Source organism: Centroberyx gerrardi, chromosome 16 (assembly GCF_048128805.1).
Source record: "Centroberyx gerrardi isolate f3 chromosome 16, fCenGer3.hap1.cur.20231027, whole genome shotgun sequence".
Taxonomy (NCBI): Eukaryota; Metazoa; Chordata; class Actinopteri; order Beryciformes; family Berycidae; genus Centroberyx; species Centroberyx gerrardi.
The window spans coordinates 15415098-15434497 of NC_136012.1; the positions used below are offsets into that span (position 1 = coordinate 15415098).

At 43.7% G+C, this 19400-nt stretch overlaps 1 protein-coding gene across 1 annotated transcript; it reads right to left on the reverse strand.

Moving 5' to 3' along the window:
• Nucleotides 1–2446: 2446 nt before the first annotated feature.
• sh3tc2 (SH3 domain and tetratricopeptide repeats 2) lies at nt 2447–18795 on the reverse strand. Its single transcript, XM_071903261.2, has 22 exons — nt 18621–18795; nt 14564–14662; nt 13759–13896; nt 12912–13039; nt 12569–12674; nt 12118–12261; nt 10792–10993; nt 10598–10671; nt 9872–10067; nt 9357–9493; nt 9177–9227; nt 8629–8930; nt 8257–8451; nt 7306–8166; nt 6828–7048; nt 6560–6726; nt 6153–6330; nt 5800–5950; nt 5268–5390; nt 4621–4771; nt 4224–4420; nt 2447–3783 (listed from the first exon to the last, which is right to left on the reverse strand). The coding sequence occupies exons 1-22, from the start codon at nt 18661–18663 to the stop codon at nt 2743–2745; spliced, it is 4905 nt and encodes a 1634-aa protein (XP_071759362.1). The 5' UTR covers nt 18664–18795; the 3' UTR covers nt 2447–2742.
• Between the last annotated feature and the right edge of the window lie 605 nt (nt 18796–19400).

The window sequence follows — 19400 nt, forward strand, 5'->3', positions numbered from 1 at the left end:
GAAATATGGGAAGAAATGTTCAAACTAGTTCACATGTGAGGAATTTCCAAGATCTATTATCAAGAGAATTTTACCGTCCCATTTACTTGGAGCTTCACATGTTTTAGATCATCAGCAGCGAGAAGAGACAGTCACTGTCAGCATGAACTAATGAAATGCCGATGTGTATCTATCGCGGGCTGCTGTTTGCCTTGGCGACGGTATAGACAGAGAGTGAGGCCAGAGTTTCTCCAAAACTGACCAAACTTTTAACACAGGCTGTTATTGTCATTCACCTTGACCTCACTGAAGTTCAAAGAGGGACTTGCAAGCGTGGATAATGTTTCAGTCTACGTTTTGCTGTGAGATCATCTATATCGGAGCTCTCAACCTCAGGCAGTCATGTTTTTCCTCAATATTACAGAGTGCCCACACTCACCAATAATCCATGATAGAATAAACTGAAAAATGATGTTCTGTGTGTGTGTATGTGTGTGTGTGAGTTCTGACTGATATGAATGTGAGATGTAGTTGATGCGATAAGCTCATTCATCTGTTATGACAGTGAAAGATAATGCAGCCTGAGAGGAGGCAGATAATAACAGATAGAGGGGTGGAATGGAGGACAAGGCAGGGCAGAAAAGTGTGTGTGTGTGTGTGTGTGTACACGTTTGTACAAATGAGTGTATAGACTGTATAAACTGTACAACAGAGCACCATTATGTTCCCAAACCCTAACTGTAACTGAAACTGGACCGTGACGAATCAGCTATGTCCCCACTGTGATTCAACACTGTGTTTTTATTTAAGATTATTAAATGAGCACGAGTATATAAGTGAACAACTGTGTTTAAAGTGGAACACCAATGTGTTTACATGTGACTGAATAATTACATTAAAGGACTACACATGGCTTTTTCAGAGTTTGGCCCATTGGTCACCTTACCTAATATCTGACGAGAGGATTGGCACCAAAATCATCTGTCTCCACTCTTTAAGTAAAACATGAGAAGCCTATGTTTTGTTCCTGAAAGGATTCATAGCATAACTAGTATACTCCAGCTGTCTTTCCCTAAACACCTCCTCCCTCACAGCTGTGTAGTTGTTACAGAAAAATCACAGCCATCCTTCATATCTCATAAAAAAGGGTATTTCATAAAAGAGACTATTCATAAAGTCACACAGCGTTTGGATTTGTTAGTCATCAGTTAGTCATTTTAGGTTTCTAAACACGTTCAATCTGAATCTATAAACAACCAAGGCTTGGGAGGCCAGGGGCTTTTTCGCCTTCACCCTGTCTGATGCCAAAAAAAGTTGTGCATTTTATTTATTTAGTCATTTATCTTTCCTGATGCCACCTCACGTATTGTTTGGTGGGGAGTTTCTGGGTCAGATGAGAGAATTCAACCTTGTGGTTTTCTGCTGTTAATATTAATGAGCGCTCGCAGTCCCAGATAAGTATTCATAGGAGTGCCTGGAGTAAACTTGTTAAGCATATGTGCCTAAAGTTCATTTGCAAGTAACCCTGTGAATGCTTAAAAAGGAAGAACAATTCAAGACTTCTTTTGGACTTGTCTCATGCCCGCGGGGGAAAGGGAGAAGTCCTGCAACGCTTTTATGGATGCAAATCATGTATGCAAACATTCCCTCTTTTGGCCTGTTGCGTTACAACAACCTAATCCTTAGCCATTTCTCTTTGTTTGGCCTTGCATGCACTCATCAGTCATCCTTTCTACACTGTGCCAGTTCCATTAAAATAGGCTAATGTGTACCAGAGTGATGTGCTCCATGCTACACTCTGGTTAATATCTGATTACTGTAATTCAAGCAATGACATCCTGATATGTTTTCTCTCCAAAAATGGGGTGAAATGTAGACAGCATCAGATGACTGACCTATATGTAGTCTATTTTTTAAGCTTATCTTGTGAGGAAATTTAATATTCTTCTATTTAAGCATAAATTCCACACCTGCCTCTCACTCACACAGTCTTGTGGAAGGAGTTTGTTACACAAATGGACGTCACCATTGGACTTGTCAACCCAACCCTCAAATGTGACTCAGAGGATACTTTCCAGCCTGGATCTCTGCCACTGCCAGACAGATGACATAAAACTCTTTCTCTTTCCTCCTCTCTCTCTCTCTCTCTCTCTCTCTCTTTCTCTCTCTCTCTCTCTCTCTCTCTCTCTCTCTCTCTCAGTCTCTCTCACACACACACACACCTGTTGCAGATGGCAGCAGAAGCTGATGTAACACATGCCAGTATCAGGAGTTGCCTTTCACTGCCCACCTCTGGCAGAACTGAGGTACGACACTATCATGCAAATAGCACAAAAGCTGCATGATAGCTCTCTCTTGTGGTTCTTTCTAGACATGGCATTATTTTAAAAAATGAGTGTGTTGCTTCTTTTTCTCCCCCTATTTCAATCGACAAAAACAGAAAAGAGTCAACAACCATTCCGAATGTTTTAAGTCATATCTTCCACTGAGATACAAAAAAATATATTTACAAAACATATATTACAAGCTTGATGTACTGTAATACGTAGAGAAGAGACTATACAAAAGGTACATACTTTCAGGCTCTGAAAACTACACATTGACAACAGTGTTGGCAATATCTTTCCTACAATATATTGACACCAGTGACAATATCTTTCCTACAATAAGTGCATGTGTCATGGAACGTTACAGTTTTCTGGTCATGGGACACGTGACCAGACAAGGGAAATGTCAATAAACAATGAACCTGCCACCGCAAGGCTACGTGTAGATGTGGTCTAAGTCCATGTGTTCACTATCTGTATCAGCAGGCTCAGACTTATCTTTCTCGGTGTAGTAGCAAGTGCTTGCCACACTGTCAGCTTTATCAATGTCTATGTTAACAGTCTTTATTTGGTCAATATCAGACTGATTGTCCTCAAGGCTGTCATCTCTGTGAATAGGATCTATTTTATGAAGATCTACATCTGCATCTGTTTCTTCAGGGGGGATATTTTCCTCTCGATGAATATCAGTCTCTGTGTTTTGGATAACTGTGCGTCTTCTGGCTGTATCGGTGATGTCACTCATGGTGTAATTAACAGGTATAAATACAGTTTGACTTGCCCCTCCCAGGTCGGCGTCAAAGTCTGAGCGGCCTTTGATCCCATGTATTCCCCCTGTCTGATCCAGGTCGGTTTGTAAAGTCTCGGTAGAGTCGCTGGAGCTGGAGTCTGTGATCTGTTCCTTAGCTGTATCAAAAGACTCAGTAAGAAGACTGTCATTGTATGAATGACTGGAGATGATTTCTGCTTCAGACCCAGTGGCATCCACACAAGGGCCATCTGTTTCGGGAAGGCAAATATTATTGTGATCTTCTTCCCTGTTCGCATCTCCAATATTAGAGTCTATACATCCAGCCTCTGTGTCCATATGGATCCCAAAAGTTCCTGTAACTGAGTCTTCTTCACAGCTCTCATCTTCACACTGTGTCTCTCTTCTCTCCATGGGACAAGGCACAGCGTGACCGCTCTCTGTACATTCCACATCAGCCTCAGAGACCTTTTCCTTCGTTTGTCCCGGCTCAGTGTCTGGGTCTTCCCTCTGTTCCTCCGCCCCATCGGGGTCTTCCTCTCCTGCCAGGACCCTCCTCAGGCTCTGGGCTCTCTCTCTGTACGCTTGGCACAGCTGAGCATCGGGCATGTGGTTGCCATGGATCTCCGCCAGCTTCATGTACACCACATACAGAGCCTCGGGGTTAGTGTGGTCCTCTAGGGCAGCTGCCAGGGCCAACTGGAAATAGCCCACTGCATCAAAGGCATCCTGGTAAGAGAACACAGAACAGAAGGGCGAAGGTCTCATTAAAATTCAGTATGTATTCATTACATTTGAAGATTTGATTTTGATCTTGTCCATTTGCTATTATAGGGACACCAAATTTAGGCCATTACAATTTGACTGTTGCAAAAAAAGATTTTGTGTCATATGCTTGATAGTATTGCGGTGATCTGCCTTATTTTGATTTGTTTCAAGACACTGACACTGAAACAAGGGAAACTGCCTTGGAAAAAACTGGAAATATTATTACAGAATTGTTTTACTTGTCTAAAGAAAAATATGTTTTTTAAGTCTGAATATGAAACTAAATGACTTGTTAAGATGGATATGTTTCCGGAGAGTTCTTATCATTTGGAGATTGCATGTTCTCACTCTGCTCATGCAACACTGACAACAATGCATACGTGCATTGCAGGGCACTGTACCTTGAATTTGTGTAGAGTGAGATTGCCCAGTCTGCTGTAGACCTTGGTGTAGTAGCGAGCCTCCATGGGATGCTGCAGGACAGGGGGGCAGAGAGACAGGGACTTGAGGTAGTAGTTCTCTGCCATCTCATACTGCTGCAGGCGGTAGTAGACTGTAGCCAGACGGTGGTAGGCTGTCCTCTCATTCACACGCACACCTGAGGAAAAACAATAATGCTCTCTGTGGAAAGCTGGCTCCACAATATCTCATGCTATAAATAGGGAGGAATTATTGCCACATGTGGGAACAAGATAGAGCTATGATTACATCTTACTAACACCCCCTGCTTGAGATTTAATAGTGAAACTACAGTCATAAGGCTCTAATTCAAATGTGGGCCCTGCGTCTTCTCAGTACCTGTTTTACTGCCAATCTGCACAGCCAGTGTTGCATACTGCAGAGCCTCCTCCTGCTCTCCCTGGTGCATCAGTAGCTCTGTCAGTTTACTCAGCAAACGAAACTCTGAATGGATGTCTTTGATGCTCCGTGCAAACGGCAGACTGCCATCCTAAAACAAAATATGAAGATTTTTGTTGAGTGAGATGAGAGGTGACATATGACATAATTCACAATTTGAAAAAAAAAAAAAAGAATAAAAAACGGATGCATCATCTTGCAAAATGACTAATGGCATGAATGTAAAATTCATGGAAAACATAGCATCACCTCATTAATGCAATAACTATTGTAATAGCTTTGAGATCCACAAAATACATCAAATGTAACAGAACAAGCACACATATTGTCGCTGTCAGGTGAAAACCTTGGTATCTCCAAAGTATCAACTTTTCAGGAGCTATAAAAGCAGCCTTGATTTTAACTTGACCGTCATGCATTTTTTAGTTGGGGTTTGAAAAGGTTTTATAAGCCCAAAGATGGTAGAATTTCATAAACCCATAGAGGACCATGTAATACTTCTATTGAAATGAAAACATGAACATCACCAAAATTGGCATTACAAGGTTTTCACGTGACAACAGTGATATCCTCCTGTGTCTTCTTACCCTGTAGAAGGGCAGTGAGGCCATTCGGTTCCTGTGGCCTTTGAAGAAGACGTCTCCTGCCTCCTCATAGATGCTCATGGCAAAGTGAGGGTCATTCATCCTCAAGGCTGTCTTCACTGCTGCCTGTCAATCAAACAGGAGTATGAACTCATTGAATCAATAACAAATCAACAATGGAATGAGAAAGTGCTTTTTGTATTTTCATGTGAGTTTGAGATGCAATTTTCACATGAGTTGACATGCATGGCAGCGTTAGATTTTGTTTGTAGTGATACAAAATGTTGTAAATTAAGTGAAGGGGAATGCAACTGGGATGTTGGCAGATTACTGAGGATGTGATTTGATAAGGCCTATGTAAGATGATTATCAGTTTTGTGGAAGAAACGAGAGCAACGAGACCAAAGAAAAAGAAAAAGCAGTGACTGAAAAAAGCTCACTCCCTCATGTAACATATCACATACACACATATCACCATATATCATTGTTTCCACTCTTCCATACCCTCTCTCCGACCCTCCCTCTCGCTCCTTACCTGCAGGTACATGTCAGCTAGCTCGTCCTCCTGGATCAGGTAATAGATGCGTCCCACCTGCAGCCAGGTCTCTGACTCCTCCTCTCTCTTGCCCAGGTCAATGGAAATCCTCAGGCTCTGCTTGGTGTAGTCCAGAGACTTACGAGATGACCTGCACCACACAATCCACAGTTGAACATGAACTGATTGGGATTCACTCATAAAAACATATAGAAGGCAAATGTATGACTGTGAGGCATTCTGCTGTAAAACCAAGATGCAGAGATGAATTAGAGAGATAAGAAGGGAGAAAAAGTGAGAAAATCAAGGGATGAGAGAGAATGAGAGGGAAGGAGAGAGAGAGAGAAACTCACTTCTCAGTGTTCAGTGAGAGGTAGAGGCTGCTGAGGATTTCAAGATACTCTCCCTCCAGTCTCTTGTCCTTCAGCTCCCTGGATACTGACACACAGTGCTCATAGTAGATGATACTCTGGCCGTACAGCAGCATGTCTGCGTACAGCCGACTCAGCACCTTGGCCACAACCATCTGACCTATGGGACAGAGACAGAACAGCAAAAATATTCCCAGTTACTTCTCAAATGAAATACACTATGTATAGAATCAGAATTATATGAAGTAGAACACACTCATATTTAGTCAAACTAAAAGGAATAATAATCTATATAGAGAAAGGAAATTTTCTGTTCATTTCAGCTCACGTTGTTCCTTATAATTTATTGTATGTTACTTTATGTGCATGGATTGAATGCGTTTACTTACTGTGCAAGTTTCTGGCATGTAATGCGATCAGTAGCCCCATTTCGTAACACGCCCTGACTTCCTGACTCCTCCCCCTGTCTTTGTAGCTCCGCCCCAGCCAAAGGTAGGTCTGGACATGCTCCTCATCAGTGGGGCTCTCACAGAGCTCCAGAAAAAGGCGCAGGGATCTGTTAAAACACTTACAATTACCATCAAAATACATTTTCGGTCAGAGTTTCAGCATTCAAACACCTGAGGAAAAATGTCTATGATAAGACTGATATCTAACCTGACTAGGAAGCGTTCTGCTACCCCAGATGCCCCCACATCCAGGGCCAGGCAGCCCAGGTTGGCCAGTGCCAGCGCCTGGTTCCTCTGGTTGCCGCTCTCCCTGGAAATTCTCAAGGCACAGTGGAGATGCCAGCCTGCCTCCGGGATGCGACCCTGCCGCCTCAGACACAAAGCCAAGAGGTTGTGGATCACTCCCCGTTGAGTGGGACTGTCTGTGCCCTGGAGAGAGATGCACACACAGAGCCACAAATTATGCGGGATTGGGGCGGGATTGTTCAAAATCCTGATGGTTTTATTGGTTAGAAATTTATATTTACGCCTACTAGTGCAGCATGAGGTGAGGTCACCATGAAAGATACTTGTTTTCCAGGAAGTAAAGGTAATGGGAGTTCATTTCATGGGGACTTTAAGGTACATTTATCCAAAACTGACTAGCTGCCTTGTTCAAAGCTGAATAACACTGTCGATTACTGTACCTGGAGTGACGTGAGCAGCGGCTGTAGAGTGTTCTGGGCCTTCTCAGCCTGGCCAGTCAACACCAGCAGCCATCCCAGCAGCACAGAGGCCTCAAAGCCCTCCTCCTCATTGATATAGCCCCCTGTCTCCACAGCCTGTTGGGCACAGCGCACTGCTTTATCATGAGCCCCATAGCGCTGGTAGACTGAGGCCAAACCCAGACACAGGTCCCTCTGGGTCTTCATGTCCTCCCCCTGCTCGGCAATGGCCAGAGCCTGCTGAAGGTAGACCACAATCTGGGCGGGGAGCAGGGAGGTTCCCTCCTTCCAGCGTGGGTTCAGACGGACAGAGTTCCTAACAAACAGCTCCACCCTCTGGAAGGCATCGTGGAGCGAGTGGTCTTGCCTCGAGTCCAGGCTTAGAGAGGCCAGCGCCAGGTAAGGCATGTATTTACGGTGATAGAGCCAGCTCAGGAGCCAGTTGAGGTCCAGAGGAACGATGGGCCGCCCCTCTGCGGCAGAGAGAGTCACTGAGAGAAACTGGAGTCGCTCAACAAAGGGAAGGGCGTCGTCAGTCTTCCTGAGGAGCAGGAAGAGGCTGGAGATGAGGTAGCAGACCCGGGCCTCCAGGTGTTTGTCCCCCTCCACCACCGATCTCCTCAGGAGCAGCTTGAGCAGCTCAACCTCATCCAGGGAGGTGAAGCTATGGCTGGAGAGACAGAGGAGCAGGGCGCTGGCCTTCTCCAGGGTCTGGGGCAGCTTGTCTGTCATACGCTGCTTCAGGTAGACAGCCGTGAGGTTGGTGAAGAGAGCGATGAGGAGGGGCGTGTCAGAGAAACCGTCCACACAAACACTCAGAGCCTCCTCGTAGTACACACGTGCCTGAAGGGAAGGGGAGTCGAGTTAGAATACAGCTTGAACATCATTCACACAATACACCTGTCATGTTAATGCTTAATATAAAGTACAAACCTGGGAGTACTTAAGCTTCCTGGCACAGAGTCTTCCCAGGAGAAAGCATGCCCGTCGATGTGCCCAGTGCATGCCCATCCTCTTGGCACCCTCCCTGACATTCTCTAGGTGCCCTAGTAGCTCCTCCTCACTCTTACCGCTGAAGGTCACCCACAGGAACGAATGTTGCAGGTCATACAGTGGCAAGAAGTCCTCCTAGATGAAATAAACAAACAAATGAATGGATGAATGAATGTAGCAATGATTTTTTTGCAACTTGCAAGGCAAAACAAATAGCTGCTTTTGTTCATTTATTAAAAAACACGACCAAAATTATCCCTAAACAAATAGACAAATATTTTTTTTAAGATGCTGCACTGGGACTCTGCTGACCTGGAAGTGATCATGGTTGAGCAGGGTCAGCGTGGGGTCGCTGAGCTCGGACTCCTCCCCCTCCCAGCTGTTCTCCTCCAGGAAGAGAGGAGGGTCTTCCTGGAACTCGTCCAGCTCTCTGAACGTGTCGTCTGGAGCAAAGGACAGGGGCTCTCCCTCACGTGGCAGAGGATTGTGGGATTGGTAGAAGGACAGACGAGAGGAGTAAGAGAGAGAGGTGCGAGGGGAGGAGTGGTACGGTGGTGTCCCACCACTTCGCTCTGAGATGAGGCTTTGACGAGCGCTCGCAGGAACCTTATGTTCTGAGAGAAGACAGAAATATTAGCATTTTTTGTTTGTTTGACCAAAAAACACTATAGTATAGTAGAGCAGAGTAGAGTAGGGATGATAAGACTAGATTGGTAGAGTAGATTATAGCCTTTTAAGAAAATGTCTCACTCCTCAGTGGATAAACACCCTTATTGTTTCTGGAATTATCAAGCGCATTATTGAGTGCATCTAGCTCATAAACAACACTGATTGCCTCACATTAAATTGTAATGTATTACCATTTTTTGGTTGGTTCCTGATGTACATGAAGTCAGACTCATCCAACCTGTCTGGAAGTGCACAAAATATATCAATTTAAGTGTTAATTCTCCAGTTGGAGGTGGAGACAGTCAGACACTATTTTTTCCCCAAGTAAATCTTTAGGAGATTCCCAAACAGCAGCCCAGCAGTTCGTTTACCTAGCCTGTACACAGAGCTGATGTCAGAGGAGAAGAGTCTCTCCAGCAGGCTGCTGTCGCTGGGCTCAGAGCTACAGGGGTTAACCTGAGCCAGGGCGGCCCTCTCCTCCTCAGTCAGAAAGACCAATTGTCCGTCTCTGCGAGGGGGAGACAAAGGCAGCATTATCATTTCGGCTCTCCCCTCTGCCTCCTCACCCGATCCACCCTCTCTAGACTGCAGATACACTAAATGGGATTTCATAAGCATTAGTGGAAGTCCTTACACAACTTCCCCAGAAAAGACTATAAACAACTTTGGACTAGTTGCTTGTTTTGATATTGTGTTCACGTATAATCTAATTCACTATGCCATAGAGAAGGACATTGAGATAGGAGTCATAACTAAAATCTTTGGGATAACTAATTTGGATTTGATAAGGTTTAACCGCTTTAAGGTTTAAATGACGCACAGCAACATCAGGCCAGTAAATTCAAGGCACGGCATGCATTAGATAATCAAGAAACAAGCATCTTACAGGGATTGGGTGTCCAGAGGCTTGACGTGGGCTTTGTGTACAAAGCCAGTGTGTCCTGTGGAGGTCTGGGTTCCTATGAACATGTCCAGGCCTCGGACCAGCAGCCCCTGGATCTCCACGATGTCACCTTGACTCAGCTGGAGTTCCTCTCGCCCGACTGGACTGTAGTCCACCACCGCCACACATGAACCTGTCACTGCAGGGTTCAATGGGGAGAATGAGGCTGGGACAAGCAAAAGGCTGTGCAGGCGAGTCCTTTTTAGGTCAATTTATGAGCAAAATTGTCAGACACTATCATAAATACGGTACTAAACCACTATACCACTACCAGTCAAAAGTTTGGACACACCTGATTGAATGTGCTATGTTTTTCATTATCTTAAAGCCATTTTGATCTAAAGGCTTATGCTTAAATGCTTGAAATTTGTTTCTTAGACAAATATAAATAGTGAAGTTGATGCCTATGTATGAATTTCTTTCCAAAGCCTTTTGCCTTTCCATCAAGACAAAGTGTGGCTACTTTAAAGAATGTAAAATATAAGATAGTTTTGATTTCTTTAACACTTTTTTCCATTTGTATATGTTTTGATTTCTTTGTTATTATTCTAAAATGTGGAAAATAGTAAAAGGTTCAAGAGTTCAAGTATCAGTGTGTGGGTTCAGTATGTGTGAGTATACAGTAAGTCTTGTGTGTGAATATATGTGTTTTATGGAGTATGGCTTTACCGATAGGATGTTCAAACAGTTCCTTTTCTGTTGGCGAGCAGCCAGCAAAGCCTGGGTACTTCCTCAGGAACCACCTAACCAAACAGGAAGCACAGTTTCAATGCCATGCCAACTGATGGGTACAAATGGCCACCATCTGTGGTGCCAACTTGTCCATTCAGCCAAAATGCTTGACAAGAGAACATGTGACTCACTGGTAGAAGGGGTATGGCAGCGGCTGCATGGCGTTCACTGGCACCAGGCCGTGGAGGCCAGTGGAAAGCAGGGTGCCCTCCCACATGTGGTCCTGCCCTGTGTCCTTCACCATCAGCAGGTCATTCTTTTTGAACGACAACTCTTCTTCCTCTTCTTCATTCTGCTCATTTCTGGTGAAAAGTGCCTTGGCAAAGAAGGAACCTGCAAAGAAATGGATGTTAACATGCATAGATAGACAGACAGACACACACACATGCAAGGAAAGCATGTATGGACACAGACACACAAACATCATACATTGTTTTTGTGTTGTTAAAAGTTCTTAAGTTAAGGTTCAGCAAAATCGCTGCAGTGCCCTCATTCAGTCACTGGCGAATGATGGATGTTTTATATCCCCCCTATTAAGTTAATGCAATTCTCAGGGCAATTTGCCAGCATTGCATTCCTATTATACATTTCCCTGAAGCGTTTTGCCTCAGGGAAATGTTTAGGAGAAAGTAGTGATGTCTGCAACGCCCAGGCAGGGGAAAATCAATACACTTTCTTGAAGGCAAGTCGTATAATAATTCTGCCTAAAAGAACAGTGACTTAATGCATAAAAAGATTCACAGCAGATGCTAATATTCAGTGATGTCTAGCTTCCCTCTTAAAAATGGCCAGCATAATTCAATTGTGGAAATTCTTGGGAATACAAAGGGCTGTTGTGGTCATAAATAGCAATGGCATCATGCAGCTGACTGGTAACTGGAGGTCTATTGTGGTTTGTAGATTTGCTGTATGCAGTAAGGCACATGAGCTCCTTCTACTTAGGGTGAATGACTATAAGGTGTCCATTGCGATCAGCTGTCCCAAGTCATGTGAGTCATATGGCTTTCATAGTGTTAAATCAGGGTAAGTGAGAAATGAATTACCAGTAATGGGATTACTCAAAAAATTGCAACTGCAATCTGTTAGTTACTGTATGATCACAGTGACCACATTAAAGATACTTTTGAAAAGTACTTGTTGGATTATTCAGAAATGTAAGGAATGTGGGAAAAAATACATAATTTTGAGAATATATAGAAAATATAGAATGCAGTTGTACGCATCTTGAAATAACCACCAATCGTGGTGGCAGATGATAATAACATTGTTCAATATAGAGTCTGTAAATTGGAGTAAACTGCATGTTTAATTGAATAATTTAATTTCATTCTTGTTTACCAATTTTTAGCAAATAATCAGTGATCTACTCCCAACATCTGTGTTAATAAAGAAAGTGTTCATAAACGGTTCTGAGAGTTTCCATTAAGTGTCTGATTGCACAGCACAGCACTACTGACCCTCCTGGAGCAGCAGTCCCAGGTAGAGGGTGGCCAGATGTTCCTCGTCCACTGTCACATTGATCTCCAAGTCACTGAGCAGCTCCGGGTCCAGCCAGAAGGACTGGTCACACAGGAAGTTCTCCAAGCACCGAGCCACATAGCCTAAGACAGAGAACATGCATCACTGTTTGTGCTGGAAAAAATACCAATACTACAAAACTACTCTACTAATACTAACAACACTATTACTACAATAACTAATAGTAATAATACCACTATCAGCATCACTACTACTAATAATGATAATAACAATAATAATGCAATAACTAAATGCATAAATTGAAATAAATTAGGTAAATAACAGTGTAGAAAGCAAGGGATTAAAAAAAAGACACAGTTGGCTATGTTTAGCGCACAGTTGTATTTGTGATGTTGTCTAAAGATCCAAAATGCTCCTAATCAATCCTACCTAAAGCCAGGTAAGTCGAAAACTTCCAGATCTCCTCCACAGTCTTGAAGGTAAGTACAAAGCTGTCCTTCTCAGCGTGGACAGACACCAGACGGGCGGACAAGTCCTGCAGAAACAAAGTGCTTTAGGCTCATGTTTCTGTTGCATGTGTTTCAGTGCCAGCACATAAAACCATCTCCACAAAGTGCACAATAGATATAATAACGTATCATATTGCATTATATTGACTCATGTTGTATTAGATTGTGTACTATTATATGATATCATATTGCACTGTATTGTGTTATTATATCAGAAGGTTTGAATAGCAATAGTCTGTATTCTGGTGGTGACTGTCACTGACTTTAAAGAGCTGGATGACATCCTGGCTGTTGCTCTCCACCACTCTGAGTCGAGTGCGCAGCGCCTCCTGTAGGGCGCGGTCAGGAACCGCACTGGACCGCCTCCGCCCAGTGAACACCAGCACGATTTCTACACAAAAGACAAAATGAATGCTATCATGAATCACACTTGAATGAGATTGTTTCTCCTTGTGGATTAATGTCCAGTCCAAGCAAATCCTGTCAAAATAACAGCTTACTGAAGGAGAGGACTGATAGAATTCATTGACAATGAACCAGTAAGGGAATAAACCAGTTAAGTTTTTATAATCTTCTTGTTTTTTCAAGCCACCTGCACAAATTAGTCACTGGTTTCCCCTTTTTCTGCATTTTACCACTGTGCTTTTATCACGTTGCCTCTATCACTGTGCAAATAAACTAAAACTAAAAACTGAGACAGAAATGAACCTGCAAGTACCGGCAAAGAGAGAGACAACTTCCACCAGTTCATTAAAGACTTTCTAAGGGAGCTCATATTTCAGTGAGATGCTTTGTGTGCACAATGTTAGTCCCCAGAGTTATAATAGTGCTATTAGGCCTCTGACTGGACTCTCAGGATCGCCATTTAAATCCATTTGACAGGAAGAACCTGGGGGGGAAAGTGATGGATGGAGCTAAACTGCTGAATGAGTAAAGCATTAGTAGAGGGGGAAATGTGCATCTATCAGTTTACATAAAGATAATATGTAGATGCACTGGAAATGTCATATACATAACTAGTTTAGACTAGCAAATATAACAACTAGTATGCCAATAGAGACATACCAAAAGTCAGACAATGGACTATTGCAAAAATATTATTACAAATACCTGAGGAGAATTTCTCTCCCACTCCCAGTGACACAGTACTTCCTCTGAGGAAGGCTTCTTTCCTCTTCCAGTAGCTGTCTGGCTCCGCCCCTCCTTCCCCTGATTCCACCCCTGGACCCTCCTCTTCCTCACCTAAACCTGTAGAGGGGAAATAAAATCAGAAAAAAGAACATTGGGTCAAGTTTAGTGCATCATTTGCTCTTATTCTAGGCCCAGTGCTGTGTAAGCCAGTGTTTCCAAAACAGCGTAGTACACAGAGATTTTTTTTTCTATAAAGATAGGTGTGTAATAAATGGAAACAGTTTTATCAAAAGGGTCATCAAAAGTTCCAGATTGTCTTGTGGATAAAACTGGAAATGTTACCAGATGACACAAGATGACAATCTCTGTTTTGCCATTCCAAAATAAATATCAATTTATACCCGCTGGTCGGTATTTAGTCCTGTGAGACAGGTTGCATATAAACTTGAGCGTATTCAGTTAGTACATGTGCTTTCAGTTTCCTTCTGTACATAAACAGGATCTTCATTTTTACACCTATAAATATCAACCAGATGGTTGCATATAATAGCCTGCTATTGAAGTGCAGTGGCGACGGGCTTTCCCTAGTTTGCCCCATTGTGCAGGGAGGATGTCCCAAACACTTCCTCAATTTGTGACCACTGGGACAGCAGTGTGGCTCCCTCTCAAATTAGTCTCATGATGTTGTTTGGGCTCCAAACTAATAAAGGATTCCATAATAATATGATTTCAAATCGACAGAGACATGCTACAACATCCGGCCTTTCTGTGCAACGTACTCTACCTTGAGTCATGGTGTCATTTCCTGAGAAGTGTTCATTCGCTCCCCCTAGAGCATATGGTGGTTCCCTCCAGAGAGCATCCAGCTCAGCAGGAGAGATGTCTGTAAAGGGGGAAGCAGATGTGTATTGCACAATTCCTGAACATGAAAACACACAATCGTCTACTCTTTTACTCTTTTTACTCAATCAGTTTCAAATTACTTCAAAGAAAATAATGATTTCATACAGTACAAGGAATAAACCAATGCATCTTAAAGAAAAAACAAAATGGTTACTGGGATGGGGAGCCAGTTAAGGTCACTGGGGCAAACAAGGAGTGCAGCAGTTTATATTGGAGACCCTAAGACAGAGCCATAGGTTAGTGTCAACAGGGTTAACAGGGTATGGGGGGGATACAATGACGCTGAACAGGGACCACACAAAGGCCCAGCACAGACACACAGCTGCACTGACATCAGCCAAACAGCCGCCTCCAGGATCACACAGCTGCCCTGACCGCTAAGAGCACAGTAACATGTCAACATGGTCACATACTGTCAGACACACAGTCAGACACCAGCACAGTAAGGAATGCACTGAAATAAAATAAAAAGGTACACAGTTTATGCACTATGAACCAAAAAACAAAAAAATGAGGTGTAATTAAAATGCTATTCTTTCTTCTTCCTCAGCAAACCATGCTTTGTCAGTACAGAAACACAACAGAACAGTATTATCTTTATGCAAAGCATTCGCAACAAAGGACAATGCGACAATGAGGCGCACAACTCAGCAATACAATACAACATGACAATATACTGAAGAAGACAACGGCCTATTCTTTTCCATAGTACAGTATCCACAACATACAGCACAGTTAGCACCAACAGGACTATCTGACGCCACACAAGCACAGTCAGGCCGCTACAGCATGTCAGAAACACACCATGCCCTTTACCTTCTTGGCTAAGTGTGTTACCCATGTTGTATAAAGACCTATGCTCCTGTCTATCTGAATGTACCAGTCCTTCTCATGCCAGCACGGTAGCACAGAGAGCAGGCTGGGACCGACCTGTGAAGGAGGAGAGGCAGACTTTGATGAAGGATCCACAGCAGGAGCAGTTGAGCAGCGGTCTGCAGCAACAAGACGCCATGTGGCCCAGGAGCCGACGGCTCCCAGAGATCAATGCCATCCCATCAGCTCTCCCTGCCTCTTTAACAGCTCTCTCTCTCTTCCTCTCCGCTCTGATGGACAAGCCCCTGTTTCCCTCCCTATTTCTGTATTCCCTTTCCTGCCCTGCTCTCTCTCTCTCTCTTCCCAGCACTTGCGTTTACCGTATGTGTCTCTCTTCTCTCCCTGTGCAAGCCTTATCTCTTCCCTGTCTGTCTCGGTCTCGTTCTCTCCTTGTAATCCTTCTGTCTCTTGCTGTCCCCATCTCCCCCTCCCACCAGCCTCTCCCTCTCTCCTCAGTAGCTGCCCTGTCTGTGAATGCACAAAGCACTCTCTGCGATTGGTATGAGTGTGTGGGGGGCAGGCCTCAGTGAGAGTTTCCCTATGTGTTGTGTGTGTGTGTGGGTCAGTGAAAATATGCATAGTATGTGTGTCACAAAGACAATGTGTTTGTGTATGTGTGTCGAGGGGGACGGTCTCTGTGTATGTGTGTGTGTGTGTGTGTGTGTGTGTGTGTGCTGCTGAGACAATGTATTGCTGATCCGCTGTAAAGCAATGCCACATAGGGACAGGCTGCAAGGTCACAGCAAAGCGAGTAGGAGTTGCCTGTTGGCATAGATCAAGGATCTGCTTATTCACACAACACAGTTCAACACAACTGTACTCTTTGCCACTAGAAGGATAACAGCCAGCTGAAATGAGATCAGCGCACTAGGACAACATCACCCCACTCTGTAAGGTCACCATGGAGAAAACTATCTAGGCTAGAGGTCTGGGATTGGACGGTGGGGCTGTGTGGAAGTTTTGATTGGTCAAGAGCTCCAGATGATAAAGATATTGAAGAATAATGTTTGTAGTGTAATGAATAAGCTGAAGTTGGCTATCATTCTTTTCATGGGTGGGTCAGAAATCATTGTCCTTGTATGAACCATTACTGCTTGAGAAGGAAATAAAATGCAACAATGACTCCTGTCAGTGTATTCATTTTTCACTACTCGTTTTTTTTTATGGCACACATAAAAATCAAATGATATAGTGATGCTCTCTACAACATACAGGTTACACTTTTAACTGCATGTGCTATGTGCAACAGGAGGTAGGCTACTGCTATCTTGTTGCTGCACCACTGAGAGGAATTGTTTGGAAAAGTTCTAATATATTCTCTTTTCTGGACAGGCAAACTAGTTGATTTTAGTATCACCAGTTTGTGTTATAATATGCCTATTAAGTTCAGCTCAGCTTAATGGCATTTGAGAAGGAATAGGCCGTAATGGCTGCTGCAGTGCTATTTAGGGAAAGATGCTTTACGCGTGATGCATGATGGGACAAATGATGGCTGCCACTGCATGTAATCATTGATCACAGAAAACACGCTAAAACACAAGCATAGAATTCCTCTCTTCTTTGTGTGCCGCTCGTTCCCCTGCTTGGACACACTGTAAACAAAGGGGGCGACATCCTCGTCTGAAACCAAGCTCATCGCTTCATCTTGTTTATGCGGCGGCTGAATGGTCATGATTGAATCTGTGTCTGTGTGTGTGTCTTGTGAGGCAGAAAGCTGTAAACAGGCTAAAGGCGTGTCAGGGCATATCCTGACACTCTTTAGACGCTCCTCTCTGTTTCTCACAGTGCGACAGATTCTGTCTAATCTAATAAACACAGGCTGCTCAAGGCTGATATGTGTGGTCACAAGCTAGCCCTTTGTTAGCACCAAAAGCTGCACAAATGGCAACAGCAGTCTCTAGTGTCATCCAAGACGCTATGATTAAGTCCATGTTGAAACACAGGCTGATTGTAAATAGAAACACTGTAATGTGATTTCTGCTGATGCTGTCTACGTCACAATGCCTCCTAAGTGAAACACCTTGAGTACAGTGGATCTAGCTATTGTTTCCTCACAGCGGTCGTGTCAAAACCGCTCCTCTTCTAAATAACTTGACATTGTGCACTGCTTTGCTAGACTTTCATATAACAATAGATGTGATTAAAGACATTTTAGGCCACAGACATTATGTATTGTCTTTGAAGGACAGGGGTTGAGGAGACCAACAACCACACACCACTAATGGTCTCACTCTTCAAAGAGTTTGAAACCACGGCAAAGCCCAGACTGCAATCGTGACACTCAGCAGTCCGTGACAATAACACTCAAACACGGCATGCTAATAAGAAACATATGGTGCCAACACAATCTGGTTGTGTTCATTATGAGCAGGGTGGTTTGAGGTGTCTGTGTGTGTGTGTGTGTGTGTGTGTGTGTGTGTGTACAATGTGGGTCCATAGATTGGGGATACGCAGTAAGGGAGTTAGAGGGGAGCATGTAGTGAAGAGTAATATGAGACAGGGGTTATGGGCTCTAAGTTTAGACTAACCCCCTGTTAGCTCACTCACATGCCTGTGTGTCTGGGACAGAGCTCGCTGCAGGGAGATTCCCACACTGTTGCATACAGGCATCAGGCATATGTACAACTCCTAAACAAAGCAATTTAGTGTTCATGCACTCTGGATTTATCAATTTTATTTCCATGCTCTGATATTCTTTTATGAGCGGAAGATGGATATAAAGATAGAGAGATAAAATGACTTCAGATTACTTCAGATTGTCTAGTTAAAGTCCACTTTCTTACTTTTCAGCATGTGTGGAAGTACTTTCATATATTATCAAAACACAAAGTACAGCTGTTGTGCAGAATACAGAACTAATAATCACTACGTAATAGTCACTGTCCCTCTTTTATGCTACACTGTCCGTCCAATGCCCTGCGAGCTGTCAGCAACTTTATGATTATGTGACAGATTACAGATACAAAGAACAGCACTGTTAAACCTGTTAAACACAATGGGGTCGTGAGACAGTGAGAATCAGAGACGAGTCAATTCCATAGACAGCTGTAGAAAGCAACTCTTACCTCTGTCCTGCTGCCAACTCTCCCCTCTCACTTCATTCCTCATGTGCGTGGCAGAGTGTGTGTAGGTGTGTGTGTGTCTGTGTGGGTTCACGGTTTAATAGGTGAAGTGCACCTCACCCCTGTTGTAAAAACTACCGGCATTCTCCATTGTAAGTCCAAAGGCATAGGGAGAGAAACAGAAGTATGCAAGTCAGCGTGAGTGTGTGAGTGTATGAGTGTGTGTTGAGCGCCCCAGAGGCTATCCCAGTCGGCATGTCACTGACTGAGGAAGTATGCTGTGACTCCTCCCCTCATTTTTTTGGGACAAGGACACAAGCTCTCTCTCTCTCTCTCTCTCTCTCTCTCTCTCTCTCTCTCTCTCTCTCTCTCACACACACACACACACACACACACACACACACTCTTCCTCCCTCCATCAGCTCTTTTGCAGATCTTATAAGACACATGTTGACATCTTTTTGATTGGTTCAGTACATGTGTGACAACAACAAGAGTGAAAGAGTGGAAATAGGTCATCAAATTTGAATCCATGTTTTTAAAAGCTCTTGAAACAATCAACCCGGCAATAATGCCTCTCTCTAAAAGCAAAAGCACAACAAACACAGTATGCCATTTCCTCATTCTACAACACCAGTCCCACCAGTTTGGTGTGTGTGACGCATTTGCATTCAGAACATAACAGCAGGCCAAAGGCGTGAACAATCAGCTGGCTTGTATAATTGTTCAGGGCTATGCCAAAGTTACCGCTCGTCTTCATTCCAAGGGTGTTGTGCCTCAGTC

Excerpts from the sequence above, each read along its gene's own strand:
- sh3tc2 (XM_071903261.2), bottom strand. The coding sequence starts at position 18,663 with ATGAGGAATGAAGTGAGAGGGGAGAGTTGGCAGCAGGACAGAG. Across the intron at positions 14,663-18,620 it reads GAGTTGGCAGCAGGACAGAG|ACATCTCTCCTGCTGAGCTG; the intron begins GTAAGAGTTGCT and ends CCCCCTTTACAG. Across the intron at positions 5,951-6,152 it reads CTCTCACTGAACACTGAGAA|GTCATCTCGTAAGTCTCTGG; the intron begins GTGAGTTTCTCT and ends TGTGTGGTGCAG.